Below are 20,523 nucleotides of genomic sequence, written 5' to 3'. Positions count from 1 at the left end.
AGTAAGAGTTCAACGTTGTATTCTTATAACCAACAATGGGCTACAGTCTGCCAACATAACTCACATCAGCTACTACCTAGTACCCCTTGAAATCATTGGGAGGTTGGGCACCTATATACCTATAAAATTCTGGCCCCCAATCCCCAAGTTTTCCTGCAATAGGCTAATGTACAGAGAGGTGCTACTGATTAAGAGTGAATCTTCACAGAAGAGACTGTGAGATGATCTGTTTGTACTAATAACAGTTGTTTCTGCTTAATCATATCCCTTTGTGATTGTGAAATGTTCATAAATGTCATTAGATGTGTATGTCCTTGTATCAAAACAGGATATTGGCAAACTAAATCATTGCGCTGAATGTCCCCTGTACTGCCACCAGGTGGCAGAACACAAATGTTTCACTAATCCAGCAAAGACGTAGATAGCTAAAATTCTGAACACAGACAGCACTGTATCAGTATTGTTAGGTGTGTGTGAGACACTTCTCCGCACAAATGCAGATAGATTTTGACCCTGAAAAGCTTACAAACTGTGTTCCTGATCCTGCTAACAATTATGCAGGTGAGTAACTGTAGCAGGATGTATACTGGATTTCCAAATGTTCAAAAATCATGAGATTTAAAAAAATAATAATTCTCAATTGCCTTCCAGGTTTGGGGCGTTGAGGGTCAAACCTGTCTCTGAAACCAGTAGGGCTGGAAACTTAATTATTAAAAAAAAAAAAAGAACAGGGACTCTCAATCATTTGCGTCCAGGAGCTAGATCTTTAAGTTAAACATCAACTATTGTGAGATGTGTTAAAAATCACTAGAGTTGGCCAAACTCCATTATGCATGAGCGTGGTCCCAGTGCATCCACGATGCACCTTAAGTCTGGAATTTAATGAATGTACAAGAGTGTAAAACTGAAAATTTGCACAAGAGTTTACTGGACTAGGGTCTAAAAGACCACCACCACAACAGGCAATAACAAGGGGATGGGATTGGGATGGGGAAAGGACAGGGTAATGGAGAGGATTATGTGGTTACTTGGGTAGCTAGTGAATGTGTCCTGGTGGTTATTAGTTTCTTTCTCAATTAATATAAAATGCTCCAATGGAATTCGAGAGATAGTATATGGGGATTTGAAGAAGTGAAGTTTGGAGAAGGGACATAGAGGAGGAGGAGTACGAGTGAGGTTGAGGGGCAGTTCCAGGCTGATGTGGCAGCCTGCATAAAGGAGCAGAAATGGATATGGAGATACCCATGGAGGGAGGATGGGGCATCCGCCTGGGCACACATCTCCTAACTGTCTCTGGCTCTCAGAGGGCATAAACCAACCCCAGCCTTGGGGGCAGACACTCAGACCCAGGCACCCAAACTCTCTTGGCTGAGGGCAGCAAACATGTCTGTCCCTTTCTCCAGCTGGGAGCTGAGGGACATACCCTCCTGCCCATCTCCCGGGTGTGGCAGAGTTTGAGATCACTGTGCGGTGGCTGGTCAGGTAGGTGCCCCATGCTGAAGAGCTAACTAGAAATCCTGTCTCTTGATGAGGCCTTTGACAGACAGACTGGAAGTTACCACCAGCTGAGCACAATAGCAGACAGGGCTGTTCCCAGCCACTCCAGAGATTCTAGTCTCCCTCCACTCACCAGCCCGATCTCTGCAGCTAGAGGGGTTCAAAGTCTCCAAAATCCTGAATATTTCAGTTCTACAGACATACAAACCCAGTTCTTTTTCTGTTCAACTTCCCAGCAATGTTGGCTCCAAACATCCCAAAGGAGAATCTGCTCAAGGTTTCCACAAACAGGAGCGAAAACCAGACTGATCCCAACACAGTACATACATGGACACACACATTTTCCTCCACTGTATTCATTCCTTTCACAATATGTATGACGCTGAACTTTGGTCCAACCATCCTGGAAGGAACGCTGTGATGTAGATGCCACTTGGTAAATGAATTTCCATGCGGGAGGAAAACATTTCGGAGATGCTGCTAAGAAATCCATTCTCAGCTCCCCAGGACTGAGCCTGTGACACATGGACTGAGGTGAGACGTTTTGCACAGTTCCCTCCAAATCAAATTCCTCTGCTGCTCTCTGCTGTTACAAGTATTTTGTTTTACTCTTTACAGTTAACGGATCAGCACTGGACAGCTCCACGGTAGTCAGATGATCTCACAGGCTCTGCTCAGCTGTTTTCTAATAATCTGGATCCAGGGTAGGGAGCAGAACAAGATGATATTGGCTTAAAAAAAGAGATCTACGAATGTCACCGTATATATTTTATGCTTTATATCCAGCCAGTGGCATCACTTTGGTATTTATATGCAACTTAGAAACTATTCCCTTTTTATGTTACATTAAGAAAAACAATATAAACAATGTAACAATGTGAAAAAGCACAGAGATGTGTGTAATTAGACACAATTAAAACAATACTCTTATTTTTATTTTCATATGTATATAGTTACTTATTTTTGCATAGTTCAGTCTGAGTCCAGGCAGGACATTGCCATAACTCATTCTCCAGAATCCTTATTAGTGTCTCCAGGAGAAAGTCATGATCAGCTGCCAAAACCAGTTCAAGTACTAGCAATTACTTAGCCTGGTACTGAAAGAAATCAGGGCAAGCTCCTAACCTTCTTATTTCTTCTGGCTCTGGGGTCCCAGCCCAGTGCAGGGCCCAGTTCAGAAGCAGCTACACTAATTACACTCACACTGTTAATGCAGTTGAAGCTGATAAGGCTGGAGATCATTATTGTCAACAAACTGTCAGCTCCCTCTCACATTGCACAGCTCTGAAACAAAACCTCCCTGCGCTCTGCAGGGCCTGCTTGTCGAGTGGAACAGTTGCTCCATGCAGACAAGCTCAGTGTCAATATGACTGCTGCCTTCCTGCCAATTGCTCGCAGCAGGTTAAGAACCTGCTCTGGGTCTGGAACAAGATGTAGAGGGTTGGAAACCCCTGCACCAGCTGCTGTGAATGCACAGGGAGGCTGCAACCAAAAAATGTAGCACATCTGCTGTAGGGAACACTCCAGCACAGAAGATGGAGCGGATGGACTAACAGGGGTTTTCCATTTGGAACTGCTATTGTTCTTTGCATTCTGCCTCAGCTGGTCAGCAGGAATGCGATGGAGAAATGCGAATGATGATGCCTCTGCTCATACATATAGATGGTGTTATTATTGCCACCATACAGAGAGATAACAAATGGGTTTCCAATACAAGAGTATTAAAGGAATACGTCTGCTGGGAGATGAATCCTCCATTTATTCAAAGGGGAGAATGACATAAGAAGGAAAGCATCTCTTCTAAAGCACCCTTTCTATGTAACACTTGAGACCAACACTTCCAAACCTGGGTGCCTGAAGTTAGGCTCCTAAACCCAGATGGGGGCTTGGTTTCCACAGCTGCTGAGCCCCCACTAACTAAACTGAAATCAGTTGGAGCTAAAGATGTTTTGCCCCTCTGAAAATGAGATCATTTTTACTTAGGTGCCAATATGGTTTTAGGAGCCTAACTTCTGGCACCTGGGTTTGATCGCTCCGGCCAAATGAAGATATGTTAAAATGATAGCTTCCAACTAGAGGGCACGTTCAGCATAGTCCTAACCATAGCTCATGTGGTTTTACAGATTCAAACCTTTGTTAATGTTGACCAGGAGGTCTTGTTGGTTGTTCTTTTTTACTCTGCAACCATCCCTTGATTTTATTTTCACCTCCATTTTATGGGTCTAACAGGTGTAAAGCCTGTAGAACCTCAGGCCATGATGTTTCTTAGGTTTAACAACCCCCCATAGACAGTCCAGGATTTCTTTTTCATCTGTTCCTCTGAGGTTGTCTCCTCTCCACTTTGGGAGAAAGACAGAAACTTTATCCATCATCTTTACCTGTCCTCCAATCCAGTTTTCCAACCAGATCTCAGATTGACTAGGAATTCTGCCTGCCAGAGGACAGAGCTACAATTTAGCGCTAAAGCTGGCAACAATCATCACAAACCTACCATCTAACATACAAAGAAGCATTTCATTCTGTTTCCTTTTAGCTTCTCCTCGCTCCTCTTTTATCCATGTCTCTTTGTATTTGGGAAACTGTGATGTCAAACCTAATTACTTTGTCACTACTCAGAATAGTTTGGCTGCAATCTACTGTAGTTAATATTTTCATAGGCACGATGTGAGTTTTCCAATCAGCTCTATTTAATACGAGTGTGGGGTGAAAAATGTAACATCACATTCCTCCAAAAAACACAACACGTCCCCTTTTCTTATCACTCTAACAGGACTCAGTACTGGGCAGTTGCTCATCTGGCCTGGTGGGCTTTCTTATGCAATGTCCTATAGGGGTCAGTTATGGTAGGTCAGATGATATCCAAAATTATTAGCAGAGTTATAAGGAAGTGCAGGCTGAGGTGCCTTCATAGACATTTATATTATAATTTAGCATCTGTCTTAGAGTCAATACCTAGAGGCCCCTCTTGGGATTAGGATCCCCTACTCTAGGCACTGTACAGACACACACACACGATGCATCACTGCAAGGTGCTAAAGATGGAAGCCTCAGGGGTACCTTGGCAGAGTGGGAGAGGGGAGGACAACAACCAACCAGACTAGATGCTGTAAGAACAATGCATGAGGTAGGAGGAGAACCGGACAGGGCAACATCACAAAAAAAAGGGAGCACAAGACTTCTACAATGAGTAGGTGACTGACAACACCCAACGCAGCCGAGGACGGAGAGTGGTCCAGAAAAAGGTGAGAGCAGTTTGGTGGAGTGGAAAGGGCAGAAACCAGAACAGATGCGGGGGGGAGAAGCGGAATTGGAGGCAACAGCTGTAAATGGCCCATTCAATGAGCTTAGGGAGGAAGAGAATGGGCAGCGTTGCGACCATCCACAGCAAACAAGTTTCATCTCTTCAAGCTTAAGTGCCTATTTCTATTCAGTGACAGATATTAGAAAGGAATCTGGCAATAAGGTAAAATATAGTATTAACTATATAATAAGAATAATAATTAATGAGCCCTTAAGCAGCACTATACTTTTACAAAGCCCTGTGAAACAGTCAAGAACTCACTAATCAGCATCCTGACAACCCCTCTGCAAAACTTCTCTCTAATAAGCAAACACTGTAAATAAGGGCCGGGAATTAGAAGTTCCTAGTGATGCAGACACCGGATATCACTGAGCTTATGAACTCACTGACCCCAGTTCTGGAATCTTTGATCAGGAAAAGCTCCAGAACAACCTGAGCCCATTGATTATAGTAACAATCCCCAGCCAGACCCATCTGGGCATCCCTCACTGCCAGGAATGGGAGCTGCGTTACCAGACTGAGGGGTGTACGTGGCCCTGGGTCTGCAGAGGGGATGGACATTTACACAGAGACGCTGCTTTGCATATTTCCACCCGAGTGACAGTTCCCAGCTGTTCAGAGCAGATATAAACGTGCCACCTTCACACTTTGTGCTTCTGAGCTCGGTGTTTGTCACTCTAGACATATCAAGATGATCACACAGACTCAGCTACTCTGGCTCCTCGTGCTCTGCATTCAGGGTAAGAACAACAAAGGAAAATGAGTTTAAACCAAAGTCAATCATTTATTAGGATTGAAATAGTAAGAATTTCCCCTTGCAGCAATCACTCCTAGCAGCAATTACAGTGTTAATAGAATGAGAGCTCCAGGCAAGACTCCTAGAGATGCAGCTTTGTAGTGTGTCAAATATTCTGATGTTGGAGAATTTTTATATTTCTTTTTATCCCAAATTTATTCTCCCATGCAGACTCCAGTGGGCAGATTTTGCTGACTCAGACTCCAGAATCCCTGGCAGTGTCTCTGGGAGACAGAGTCACCATCAACTGCAAAGCCAGTACCAGCATTGTTAGTGCTATAGCCTGGTACCAACAGAAAACAGGACAAGCTCCTAAGCTCCTTATCTACAATGCTTCCACCCGTCCCTCTGGGATCCCAGACCGGTTCAGTGGCAGTGGGTCGGGCACTGATTTCACATTCACAATCAGCAGGGTTGAAGCTGAAGATGCTGGAGATTATTACTGCCAACAAGGCTTCCCCCCTCTCACACAGTGATACAGACCAGCACAAAAACATCCCTGCTGTTTAGTTTCAGACTCTCACTCAGTATTTCAGGTGCTTCCTATGCAGCTTAATTGCATCGTTGCCTCTGCTGCCCTGCAGTGGGGTGGCTGGGTGTGTCCAACTTCAGTCACCTCCCTCCACACTGAAGAACTTCCAGTCCTTTCAGGGGTTCACACTCTTTACTCAGCAATTGCTCCCAATCACTAACATGGATTTGCTCTTATGGGCTGCATCCAACTTCCTGACAGCAGGTTACAATCCAGGCAATTTTCTACTGAGCTGACGAAATGGATGGAGAACTACACCTCTGCTTTGTAAAGCAGCCACACTGGAAAACGGCAACAGTCTAATTCAAACAAACTGTGCTCAGAGTAAAAGACACTATCTGATCCAGCCCCTTCAGTTCAGTTAGTTTTGCTCATTACACATCTGCTTCACAAATGGAACCATCCAAACATCTGCTACTCCTGCTTCGGCATCAATAATTGTCAACCTTTGATGCTTTCTGTAAGGGGTCGGACTCACCCCTGCAGCGCCTCCTGCTGGTCGTCCAGGGAATTAGCTTACCAGCCTCTGGAGCGCCCTCTGCAGGCCAGTGATCCGCCTTGTCCTCCTACTGGCTCCCGTGTCCCTCCCAGGATCCCGGTGCCCCTTGCTCTGGGTGCTGCCCCCGGCAGTACCCACACACACTGGGTCTCCCCTCCCAGGGGAACCCCCACCCACTATCCCTACCTCGCCTTAGGATAAGGCCACTGCCAGTCACCAACTAGCCCCCGCTCCCTGGTGCAGATTGCAGTATCAGCCACTCATCACTGGCAGGGTTGGGTTTGGACCTGCTGTCTTGGCCTACACCTGGGTTGCCCTCTGCAACCCCCAGTACCCCTTAGCCTTCTCCTAGGCCGCAGCCTGGGGCTTTTCAGGCTGGAGCTCCCCAGCTCCTCAGCCTTTCCCCGGCCCTGCTCCACTCAGGTACCTGTGTCTAGCTCCCTTTAGCCAGGCCCTTCTCTCTCTGAACACTCTCTCGCTCCTGGCTCACAGCCTTTATATACAGGCCAGCTATGCCCTGATTGGGGCATGGCCCAGCTGTGGCTACTTCCCCAATCAGCCTAGTAGCTGCTTTCCCCTGCCACAGCCTTCTCCCAGAGCTGTTTTAAGCCCTTCAGGGCAGGAGCGGGTGTCCACCCCGCTACATTTCTCTTAATGGCTATTAGGTGCACTGGAGTCTAACAGTTCAGAGAAGAGAGCTAGAACCTCCAATCTTTTTTGAGTTCTACATAAAAGTGCTACATGTTTGATACAATTGATGGTAAAATATGAAATCAGTACAGGAAGGGAAGACTAACTCTTTCCTAAGGACTAGAAACAACTTTTAATTCCAGAATAGAGTCCAAACACATTCAAACACCTGGTATGTCAATAAAGTCAGCATTGCAGAGACAGCACCTTGGATGTAGAGACAGAGCAACTGACTTAAAAACTCCACAGAAGTGACATTCTAATCTCAACATAGGGAGGTGGTTTCCTCTCCACCCCCCCAGCTGGTGCAAATGGGTTTGATCCTGTGCATTTATGAACAGAGATTCTCATTGGAGCATCCTTGTCCTTCCAGCATCTGAAGATCGCTCACCAATCAGACACAGAGAGACTCAGTAACTCAGTTCACAGGATGTCTAACTGTAATAATACCCCACATATAAAAGATTTCTTCTGACTTTTCTTGTAAACCCCACTAAAGAAATTACAGCCCATCTCCACACTGAGCAAGCCAGCCCAAAACAGCAGAAGCAGCTGTAAAAAAAAAACATTTTCCACAGCTGCGTTTGTGATTCATTCCACAAAGCGGGGACCTAATCATATTATTTAAAAAAAAATAAAAAGGGCCAAAATTCTTGTTTCAATGGGCCACATCCTCAGCTGGTGTAGATCAAGACAGCCCCACTCACTTTAATGGAGCTCCCTTTATTTACAGCAGCACAATCCGCTCAATGTCTGTGTCCTTTACTTCTGTATAAGGGCATTTACCCTAAGACAGCGATGTCAGCTGAGAAGTTTAACACGAGAGTGGAAGATAACTCTGCAGAGGTCTTTACCTCTGATGTCTATCATATTATAAAGTTTGGGCTACGATGGAAATTTCAAAAGCTTGGCTCATGTCAGTCATGAATTTCAATGTGTTCGGTCATATTTTTATTTTCCTTCCTAGACTCAAGGATGCATCACAGAAGTAACTATGCAGGAATGTGGGTGCTGTAGAAAGGAGCAGTGTGACAGATGTGAAGACCTAACATGATTTCAGTGTCATTTGAAGGGGTCCATTTTTATTTTCTTTGGGCTGCGCATGATTATATTCTGCATGTGACAGAGACCCCCGGCTTCTGATGATCCATAAATATCAACATTTTCAAACTACACCCTACATCTCAGAGATAATTTACATCACTCAGTCACTTTCCATATTCACACCCGAGTGTCATTTCCTTACTGCTCTGAGCAAGGATCATAAGTCTGTCAGGGTACATTTCAGATTTCACTGCAGGGCTCTGAGCTCCTCGTCACTCAGGATGGCCAAAATTATTCCATGTGCAAAACTTTTCTTGATCTTATTTTTCTAGATTTGAGGAAGAACATTGAAAAAGTGAACACTGAGAATGATCTGTTGGGGTCTGCACCGGAACACACAATTATCGGTATCCGTAACTTTTAGTACATTTAAAGTACGCGTCAGAATATTGTCAATTATTTGCATTTTCTTTCTACTTCTAGCAATTTCAGGCTGGATGATTTGAGAATCAACAGGCCAGTTTGACTCTGATGTTACACCACTGAGCACATGTCTAATAAGGGGTCTCTGGGAGGGTTCAGCTTCAAAGGAGAGAGCTAGATGCCAGCTCTTGCAGAAACACTTGCACTGTCTTGGTGTCACTGCACTTGGACCAGACGGACCCTACTCATTTCCCATCCAGATCCCAACCCACAGAACAGGGACTAACAGACAGACAGACACAACTTCCTGCTTATCAGTTGGTCTGGCAAAGCAATAAACAGTCGGTGAGATAGACTCTATTCACTAAGTGCTGGACTGTAGACGATGTTACTATGGAGTCCGTAGTTTAATGGATTCTTTGATTACAGTGGAGCACGAGCTCTGCTATAGTTAAGGTTGAGCTGTGCTTTCTGTTTAGTCGGCTCTGGTCTCATACTGCACATCCCCCAAATAATCCTTGCCCCATGGCCAGCGCCACCATGTCAAATAAGAACACACATCGTTGTGTTGATATCTAACTACGGGCTGTTCAGGAATCAGCCATTCTTCAGTAAGAGCCATGAGACAGTCCATCAGATCCCCAACATGGGATACCAGGCCAACCACCTGGACTTAGTTCCATGCTGCTTCTTACGCATGAAACCTCCAACCCTATTTTGCTGAAATGGAATTGTCTCACCCATCAGGACTCACAAATGTGTTACAGTTACTGACACACCACAGTCCTGGAGGACTCCCACCATCCCACTCCTTCCACTCCATCTTCTCTGCTGTAGTTGAAGTAAGGGGACAAGTCTGGGCCAGGCTGACTGTGAAGGGTTCTTCGGAGAGGCTGCCCTGTGCCTCTTTTAAACACTGGCTCCTCTTTCCCCTCAGACAGGCTGCGGCTGTGACTGGGCCTCACACACAAACACAAAAAGAATGTACAAGGCCTAGGGCCAGATTGTTCCAGACACACCTGGCCCAATCAGGAGTCCTCATTTTCAAACAATGGGGCTTCAGTGGGACTCCAAAATTGCACATCTTAGTGCTCAGATCAACACACAGGAACATAAATTCCCCTTCTATGAGCCTACATCACAAATAGAGCATCAATATGTGGGGTTTGGACTAACACAGCTCTGTGGTGGAAAACTGGCCTCCAAAGTATCAACTTCATATTGAAATGTACCACTGGAGAGCTAAGAGGGAAGACACGCCTCACAATCAAGGGATGCAGCAGACTGTACAGTACCACACTTCCCAGGGTAACGCACTAACAGCTGCTTTTGGGCAGTCTTTAGATTAATTTCATTGTGTGGACAACTCTGGCATTGGCCACAAGATGGCAAGAGAAAGACAGCACTACTGGAATGGAGATTTCATTAACAGAATGGTGTTAGTTTAATATTGTCCTCCTGAGTTAATGTCACACTATGGGTGTCTGGTGAGACAAGACTGCTCCTGAAGCACTTAGGGTTGGGACACTTTGATTTACTGTCTTTCCTAAGAACATTAGTTGTTGGACTCCTGTTCCCCTTCTGTCTGGTTTCTGTCAAAGCTGAATGGATCTGCCCCACGGTTCTCTCTCTTTTCTGTTGGTAAAAGTCTGTCGTCAATAATGGGCCAATGCAGGTCAGTCACTGGGGATAGCTATCCTGCCCATGCATGGGCAATAACATTCTGGTTGTGAAATATCATTTTTAACTACCTGACAAAAAAGTACTCACAATTACCAGCAAAAATTCTGACCACTTACTGATTAGATGGACTTTCGTTGTGTCATGCGCATAACTTTTAACAATCAGTGACGACTGCCCTGCTAAAAATCAGAGAGCTAGATCCCAGCCCCTGCATCAACTCATGCTCTGTGGGGATTTTCTTATAATTGAAAACACTCAGCACAGCAGCAGACACAAAACACTGTTCCATACCAAATGGACAATAATAATATTCTGAAAAAAACAGAGCTCTCTTTGCCCAGCATGGCAGTTTCAGGAGTCAATATACCATCTCACAGGACAACAGTTGGGAAGGTTCATACTGGCCAAAAACAGGACTTCTGCTTCAATAGGATAGTTTTGTACTCTATTGCGACAGTATCTTTGGGTAACAGTGGGTATGCAGGAGAACGGGAGGCACTTAGAAAGCATGCATTATTCAGTGAAGTGAGGTGAACTCTAAGTCTCTGAACACAAAGCAGGATCCCCTACTGTTGATGTTCACCAGCAATAAATGATGCAACAGGTAGACATAACCGGGGGAAAGAGAACTTCGAAAAACACACAGAGACACGTCACATGAGGCAGCTCTGGAGTTTGTCCCTTAGCAGCCTGGCCTCTGCTTGTTTCTCGAGCCCCTGGTCTTACCAAAAACAGTTCCTCCTCAAACCTGACCCACTTTCTCCGTTTCCGCTCATCATGCTACAATTTAGAGCATTTTTTAAACAGATGCTTTGATATAATAGGTGAGGGAGCCACCACAGAGTGGAGGCACAAGCACCTGGCTCATAGAACCCACTGTTGACCTGCTCTCTTATTGCCACACTCCAGCCAGCCCTTGTGCCATGGCCAGCCCTGCCATGTCAGGTGGCCACAGGAAATTCTACATGTGAAATCTGCAGAGAGCTCTGAGTATATTAGCACCTGAATCCTAGAAATAAACAACCTCATTCTAACATCTAAAAGCAGCAGGAAATTTCACAAAACTAATGTGCAGTAAATTTACATGCATTTTGCATAAGGGTGAGGTTTCCTCACTGAGCACACATAAATGTTTCAATTTCCACTCCAGGTTTACGAACAAGCTTTTCAAACCACAGTCTGGCAAGATGATCTCACACACGCCCCTTGTCTGGCTGCTGGTTCTCTGGATTCAGGGTAAGAAATTAAAAAATAAAGCATTTGAAAACCTAATAATCCATATCACTGAATATAAAAAAATGTTGCCACTTGGATTTAATTGATGTGAATTATTTGAATATTTGATGTGTTGTATTTTAGTTTAAACTGCCACTGGCAAATTCAAACTGTGTTTCAGTGTTTGAATACTCATCATATCCAGCACTGTATTATTGTTCATTCCATACCCAACTTCTCTCTTTATCCAGACTCCTCTGGGCAAATTGTGATGACTCAGTCCCCAGAATCTCTGGCAGTGCCAGTGGAAGGGAAAGTCTCTATCAACTGCAAAGCCAGTACAAGCATTGGCAGTAAAATAAACTGGTACCAACAGAAACCTGGACAAGCTCCCAAACTTCTTATCTACGCGGCTAGCAACCTCCAGTCGGGGATCCCAGCTCGGTTCAGTGGCAGTGGGTCTGGCACTGATTTCACATTCACAATCAGCAGTGTAGAAGCTGAAGATGCTGGAGATTATTACTGCCAGCAGGATAGCAATTACCCTCGCACAGTGCTACAGACCAATACAAAAACCTCCCTGTTCTCAGCAGCATGCATTGCAGTTCCGATTTCTGCAGATATAACTCTGAGGTTTTCAAATGTTCTGTCAAACGTGAAGGAAGAGGGTCACTTATCCTATATCTAAACAACAGTAAAAAGGAGAACACCAAAAGACTCAAATAGTTTATATAATCATATAGACACTTGTATGTACAGAGACATGAGGGCCTCTACAATTTTTTCCTGCTTTATCCTCACTTTATCCCAGCGCACCACAGATACTTATCTGTGTTTCAGTACACATCGTGCCAAACAGCTGATAAGCCTATCTACCTTTCACAATAGAATGGCTTCTTATAATAAACAGACTTCATTCTATTTTACAGAGCTTGTCTGAAACCAGAATTCCCATTTTGTTGGAAATGTCAAAGTTTCCTGTTAAAAAAAAAATTCCAAAGTTTCCTTTTGGAAAAATCAAAATGCCTTTTTATTTTGATAAGTTTGAAACATTTTTTAAAACTTTATTGACTCAAATTGTAGGGTATAATATAAAAGTCACAATGATAAAATCCAAACATAACATTTCAACCCTATCAAAGGAAATGCTTCAACCTTATCGGAACAAAGTGTTTTGATAATTTTCTGTTGAAAATTTTGACAACTGAAACGTTTTCAAGGAACGTTTCAATTTCCTCCATTCAGCATTTGCCAAATGAAAACTCTCCCATCAGAAAAATGTTATTCAGCACTTCCCTTATAAATACATTTCCAATATGGCCTCAGGATTTCCTTTCATTTCCATAGATCCTCAGTGACACGCATTGAGAAGGTCTCAGAAATCTGGGGCTTTTTAAACGGCTGTGTTATGATCAGGCACGTGTTTGCTTGTAGAGTATGGTAAGACTTTGTGATCCAGATTCTCAAAGGCTTCTCTGGGAGCAAATCCCCAAATGCACATGAACCCTGAGGCACAAGCAGGTAACAGACACACACATGATTTTTTTGGAGTGACCGGGTAGATGCAGGGTGTCCCCCCCCAATGGGCAGGGCATTGGAGTGCCACCAAGAGGGGTGCTCACCCCCAGTTCCAGAATGGCATGGGGTGTGCATATGCTCAGACTGGGTCTGGCAGGCACAAAGCAGCAGGAGCTGATCAAAAAGTCAGCTTTCCAGTGGCTTCTTAGCTGGCCAAATCTGCCCCCCAAAAGGCAGCAGCTGGGAAGGATGATAGGGGGGATGTCTGGGTCAGTGGGTTGTTTGAGCTTGGAGGAGGAAGAACTATTAGGGACATGTAATGTGGGGTCTTCATCTGTTAGCATCCCCTTGCAGCAGGAGGGGAAGCTACATCAACCTGGCTTTGTCCCACCCTTATGCCACCACACCAAACTCTGCATTGTCAAGTCCTGAATCCTCCAGCCCAGGTCCTTGATAGTCTGTCCCCCATAAGGAGAACAGGGAGGTGGAAATTCTGTGGCAGGATGGCACTAGCAGGAACTAACCAGCCCTACTTTTCCTGGGTTTAGGAGCTGCTTCTCTAAATGTTCCTGGCTGGGGTAGGTAGGGGAACCTAGGCCCGTCCTCTCCACTGGGCTCCATCTCAGGGCCCTTGTTTGGAACAGGCAGAGCCAGTCGCTCAGTTGCTTGCTGTTTCCTGAGCTACTTCTTATCTCTAGAGATAATTCCCCAACCCCTGGTCCTCCTCCTCCCTTTTCAGAGTGTTGCTCTCTCTGGAGCTTCTCCCCAGCCTGCTGGAGGGAGCCTCTCTCTGCAATCCTTCTGCCTTTCTCCTCAGTGCTCTCTCCTGGTGCTTCCTTGCCTAACTAACTGCCTCCCAGTCACTCCGTGAATCAACTACACCCAGGTGAACCTGAGCTGCCCCATACCCCCATGTGGAGTCTGTGAGATCTAGGCTGGTCCCCCAACCCCTTCAGCTCCCCACTGACAGGACACCTCTAGATTCAGCCAATGTGCTGCATCCCTCTGCCTGTGCCATGGCCCAACCGGCACTGATTACTCTAATGTGAGGAGCAGCAATGGGCACACCGGAGTGACGACCAGCTGGGTTAATGGGGGTAAGTCAAAGTGACAGCTGGGGGTGGGGCATTGGTCCCTGCCTGTGCAGCCCCATTGAAGCATCATTATTAAAAACTGCCCTCTCTGGAGACCCCAGCAGGTTCAGCGTATGGGAATCAGGAGAAGAATCTGGTGTGTTACAGCCCGGGTTCAGGGCACCTACTGCTGTGCTGGAGTAGCCCCTACAATGGTTCATTCCAACAAGTGGCTCAGTCCCACCCACAGCTCCACACGTGCATCCCAAGGGGCTTTGCCAGAGAACAGCAATGGAGGAAGGGCTGGAGACTCCCCTGCTCTGCTCACACAACACCCCCGTAGATCTCAGGCTCTGGCACCTACCATGGCATGGAGGTAGTGGGTGTAGGGCACAGACACAGGAAGCAGCGTAAGAGCCTGGCGCACTGATGCCACTTGTCAACCTCTCTGTGCTGCGCATGCATCCCAATCTGACCATGCTCAGACCTTGACATGAGCTCTTCCCAGACCTCACGTCGACCGGCTTCTGCGCGCCCACAAAGCCTTTGAGAACAGCCATTGTCCTAGGGGTGTAAAAAGCTACCAGCACTGGTGCAGAGAATCATGCAGCTACAGGCACTGTTGCTTCCTCGGTAGCCTGGCTGTACAAGTACAGTGAAAAAGTCTTACAAAATCAATGACCGGAAAGAGGCTCTGCTAATTGGATTTAAACCCCACACAAGAAATGACTGAATGACTTTAGCTTTTCTTACTTGTGTTTAAAGGTGCAGCTGGCTCGGTTACTCATCATTAATCAGACGACTGTTGTTGCTGCCTGCGTCCTGTAAAGGTAACTCCAGCTGCTTTACCAGCTGGATCATGCAACTGTATTAGCATTATGACATCCAGTAACAGCTACGCTACACTGACACCGTCAGGTCAGATATATTAAAGCTCGGGTTCTGATGTTGCACAAATATCAGAATGTTCAGACTACGCCCTACATCTCAGAGATCATTTTCATCACTCAGTCACTTTGCATATCCACATCCGAGTGTCATTTCATTACTGCTCTGAGCAGGGATCAGAAGTCTGTCAGGGTGCACTTCAGATTTCACTGCAGGGCTCTGAGCTCCTGATCATTCAGCATGGCAAAAAGGATTCCATATGAAAACTTGTCTTGATTTTGTTTTTCTAGGTTTGAGGAAGAACACTGAAAAACTGAACACTGAGAATGATCTGTTGGGATCTGCACTGGAACACACAATTATCAGAATCCATAACTTTTAGTACATTTAAAGTACACGTCAGAATATTGTCAATTATTTTCATTTTCCTTCTACTTCTAGCGATTTCTGGCTGAATGATTCGAGAATCAACAGGCCAGTTTGACTCTGATGTTTCACCACTGAGCACATGTCTAATAAGGGATCTCTTGGAGGGTTCAGCTTCAAAGGAGAGAGCTTGATCCCAGCCCCTGCATAAACTCTTGCTCTGTCTTGGTGTCACTGCACTTGGACCAGACGGACCCTACTCATTTCCCATCCAGATCCCAACTCACAGAACAGGGACTAACAACAAACAGACACAACCTCCTGCTTCTCAGTCTGTCTGGCAAAGCAATAAATACTCGGGGTGGGGGGTGGACTCTATTCACTAAGTGCTGGACTGTAAACTAATGTCACTATGGAGTCTGTAGTTTAATTGATTCTGTGATTACAGTGGAGCACCAGCTCTGCTATAGTTAAGGCTGAGCTGTGGTTTCTGGTTAAAGTTCAGCTCTTAGCGAATGAGCAAGCACCCAACTCCTGGAATGTGTTGTTGATCTGGTCTCATACTGCACATCCCCCAAATAATCCTTGCCCCATGGCCAGCGCCACCATGTCAAGTATGAGCACACATCATTGTGTTGATATCTAACTATGGGCTGTTCAGGAATCAGCTGTTCCTCAGTAAGAGCCACAAGAGAGTCCACACGATCCCCGACATGGGATACCAGGCCAACCACCTGGACTTAGTGCCATGCTGCTTCTTACGCATGAAACCTCCTACCCTATTTTGCTGAAATGGAATTGTCTCAGCCATCAGGGCTCACAAATGTGTTACAGTTACTGACCCACCCGCATCCTGTAGGACTCCCACCACCCCACCCCTCCCACTCCGTCAGCTCTGCTGTAGTTGAAGTAAGGGGACAAGTCTGGGCCAGGCTGAGTGTGAAGTGTTCTGCAGAGAGGCTGCCCTGTGGCTCTTTTAAACACTGGCTCCTCTTTCCCCTCAGAGGGGATGCAGCTGTGACTGGGCCTCACACACAAACACAAAAAGAATGTACAAGGCCTAGGGCCAGATTGTTCCCAACACGTCCTGGCCCAATCAGGAGCCCTCATTGTCAAACAATTGGGCCTTGGTGGGACTCCCAATTTCCACATCTTAGTGCTCAGATCAACACACAGGAGCAGAAATTCCCCTTCCATGGGCCTAATTCACAAATTGAGCATCAACATGAGGGGTTTGGTCTAAAAGGCTCTGTGGTGGAAAATTGGCCCCCAGTGTATCAACTTCATATTGAAATATACCACTGGAGAACTAAGAGGGAAGACACGCCTCACAATCAAGGGATGCAACAGATTGTACAGTATCACACTCCCCAGGGTAACACGCTAACAGCTGCTTTTGGGCAGTCTTTTGATGAATTAAATTCTGTGGACAACTCTGGCATTGGCCACGAGATGGCAATAGAAAGGCAGCACAACTGGAATGGAGATTTCATTAACAGAATGGTGTTAGTTTAATACTGTCCTCCTGAGTTAATGTCACACTATGGGGGTCTGATGAGACAAGAGGCTGCTCCTAACGCACTTAGGGTTGGGACATTTTGATTTGCTCTCTTTCCTAAGAACATTAGTATTGTCGAACTCCTGTTTCCCTTGTGTTTGGTCTCCGTCAAAGCTGAATGGATCTGCCCCACGGTTCTCTCTCTTTTCTGTTGGTGAAACTCTGAGGTCAATAATGGGCCAATGCAGGTCAGTCACTGGGGATAGCTGTCCTGCCCGCCCATGGGCAATAACATTCTGGTTGTGAAATATCATTTTTAACTACCTGGCTGTAATAGGGTGCTGGCCAAGAGATCCTGGCTGGGTCCCTGTTAGCCTGCTCAAATTAAGGGGAATTAGTTGGGGCTGGCAGGGAAGACCGCGCCCTGATTACTGAACATAGGCACCTGCGGGCTTGATTAGGCAGCCGGCTGTATAAAGCTGGCATGTAGGAAGCCAAGGGGGGCACAGGAAGGGAAGGAGCGTATGGCTCTAGATCCCTGCTAGCTGGGGAAGCTAGCAGTCCCCCAGGGTGTTGGCCTGAAGACAGTGTATAAAGTATATATAGCAGGTGGTGGGAACTGACACAAGAATAAAAGAGCACTGGTGCATATACGTTGAGTGGTCTCTGACTGAGTTTTGTGGAGGAGCCAGGAGGGCTCCGTTACACTGACAAAAAAGTACTCACAATTACCAGCAAAAATTCTGATCCCTTACTGGTTAGATGGGACTTTCGTTGTGTCATGCGCATAACTTTCCCTTTTAACAATCAGTGACGTTTGCCTGATAAAAAAATCAGAGAGCTAGATTCCAGCCTCTGCATCAACTCATGCTTCGTAGGGTTTTTCTTATAACTGAAAACATTCAGCACAGCAGCAGACACACAGGCCCGTTCACACCCAATGGACAATAATAATATTCTGAGAAAAACAGAGCTCTCTTTGCCCAGTATGGCAGTTTCAAGAGTGAATATACCATCTCACAGGACAACAGCTGGGAAGGTGCATACTGGCCAAAGACAGGACTTCTGCTTGAATAGGCTAGTTTTGTGCCATATTACGACAATCTCTGGGTAACGGTGAGTGGGCAGAAGAATGTGAGGCATTTAGAAAGCATGCATTATTCAGTGAGGTGAGGTGAACTCAGTCTCTGTACACAAAGCAGGATCCCCTACGATTGATGTTCACCAGCAATAAATGATGCAATAGGCAGACACAGCTTTGGGAAAGAGAACTTTGAAAAACACGCAGAGATGCGTGTCACATGCGGAGGTGCTAGAGTTTCTCCCTTAGCAGCCTGGCCTCTGCTTGTTTCCCGAGCCCCTGGTCTTACCAAAACCAGTTCCCCCTCAAACCTGACCCGCTTTCTCCAATTCTGCTCATCATGCTACAATGCAGAGCTTTGTATAAACAGATGCTTTGATATAATAGGTGAGGAAGCTACCACAGAGTGCAGGCACAAGCACCTGGCTCATAGGACCCACTGTTGACCTGCTCTCTTACTGCCACACTCCAGCCAGCCCGTGTGCCATGGCCAGTCCTGTCAGGGGGCTATGTCAGGTGGCCACAGGAGATTGTACATGTGAAATCTGCAGAGAGCTCTGAGTACATTAGCACTTGAATCTTAGAAATACACAACCTCATTGTAACATCTCACAGCAGCAGGAAATTTCACAAAACTAATGTGCAGTAAATTTACATGCATTTTGCATAAGGGTGAGGTTTCCTCAGAGACCACACATAAATGTTTCAATTTCCATCCCAGGTTTATGAACAAGCTTTTCAAACCACAGTCTGGCAAGATGATCTCACACACGCCCCTTGTCTGGCTGCTGGTTCTCTGGATTCAGGGTAAGAAATTAAAAGATAAAGCATTTGAAAACCTAATAATTCATATCACTGAACATAAAAAATGTTGCCACTTGGATTTATTTGATGTGAATTATTTGAATATTTGATGTGTTGTATTTTAGTTTATATTGCCACTGGCAAATTCAAACTGTGTTTCAGTGTTTGAACACTCATCATATCCAGCATTGTGTCACTGTTATTTCCTTCCCATCTTCTCTCTTTATCCAGACTCCTCTGGGCAAACTGTGATGACTCAGTCCCCGGAATCTCTGGCAGTGCCAGTGGGAGGGAGAGTCTCTATCAACTGCAAAGCCAGTACGAGCATTAGCAATTACTTACACTGGTACCAACAGAAACCTGGACAAGCTCCCAAACTTCTTATCGCCTACGCTAGCACCCTCCAGTCGGGGGTCCCGGCTCGGTTCAGCGGCAGTGGGTCTGGCACTGATTTCACATTCACAATCAGCAGCGTAGAAGCTGATGATGCTGGAGATTATTACTGCCAGCAGAGTAACAGCTTCCCTCTCACAGTGATACAGACCAATACAAAAACCTCCCTGCTCTCTGCAGCGTGCATTTCAGTTACTGTTTGCTGCAGATATCTCTGAGGTTTTCAAATGTTCTGTCAAACGTGAAGGAAGAGGGTCACTTATTCTATATCTAAACACACAGTAAAATGGAGAACACCAAAAGACTCAAAGAGTTTATATAATCATATAGACGCTGATATGTACAGAGACCTGAGAGCCACAAGACAGTCCACAAGATGCCAATGGCCTAGTGGTTAATGTAATAGTGGAGAGTCATGAGACATAGGATCTAGCCCCAGCCCAGTCTCTAACTCACTCACTTTCTTGGCCAAGACATTTGATTTCTCCATGTCTTGGTTTACCATCTCTAAGAAGATATGTTAATTTTCCTCCTTTCGGGTGCTGGGACACCTAATGTGTTAATATTTTTAAAGCACCTTGAAATTCTAGGGTAGAGTGCAAGAGATTATTAAATGAAATGGAACATTTTTTTAAATGTAGAAAATCAAAGGAACATGATAGGAGAGGAGCAATGGTAAAGTCCTCTTGTCAGCATCCTGGATGACTCATTTGTCCACTTCTTTAGCAACCACCTGGACTTAGTTCCATGCTGCTTCTTACACATGAAATCTCCTTCCCAAGCCACTCCAGCAGGCCACCCCCTTCTCCCCACTCTTTTCCTCCCAAAGACCCACTTTTACTGTGATGCACACAAGTCATTAATGGACTAACAATGGCATGAATGAGGGGTAATGGCAGACAGTGCATAGATCTCACAAATAATTTCATCAAAAGATTACATGAGCAAGACAAGGCCAGTCATCACCTTTTCTCCTTCTCTCGCTTGTCTGCTTTGTCTTTTAGATTGTAAACCCTTATGGGAAGGCCTGCATTATGCTTATGGAGTCCCTAGCAGAAGGGGGCATTACAAGAAAGGTTAACAACAAATAAAAAAAACATCTGCCTTCAATCCATTAATGGAGATGTTCTATACAGTTTACTGCACTTGACCTAAACCAGACCAATCACTACCACTATTCAAAATTGGATTGGACAGAGCACTGGAGACCATGCAAAAACAC

The 20,523-nt window shown here is 45.5% G+C and overlaps 1 gene segment (V, D, J or C); it reads left to right on the top strand.

Moving 5' to 3' along the window:
* Positions 1 to 494: 494 nt before the first annotated feature.
* LOC122172680 (Ig kappa chain V-III region PC 2485/PC 4039-like) lies at positions 495 to 19,519 on the top strand. The segment is given in 3 exon segments: positions 495 to 561; positions 5,766 to 5,867; positions 19,224 to 19,519. Coding segments are annotated over 3 exon segments (465 nt in total).
* The last annotated feature ends 1,004 nt before the right edge of the window (positions 19,520 to 20,523 follow it).

The sequence above is a fragment of the Chrysemys picta genome, chromosome 5, assembly GCF_011386835.1.
Source record: "Chrysemys picta bellii isolate R12L10 chromosome 5, ASM1138683v2, whole genome shotgun sequence".
Classification (NCBI taxonomy): domain Eukaryota; kingdom Metazoa; phylum Chordata; order Testudines; family Emydidae; genus Chrysemys; species Chrysemys picta.
Note: the sequence above shows the minus strand (reverse complement) of the source record. Positions and strands in the feature narration are given on the sequence as shown.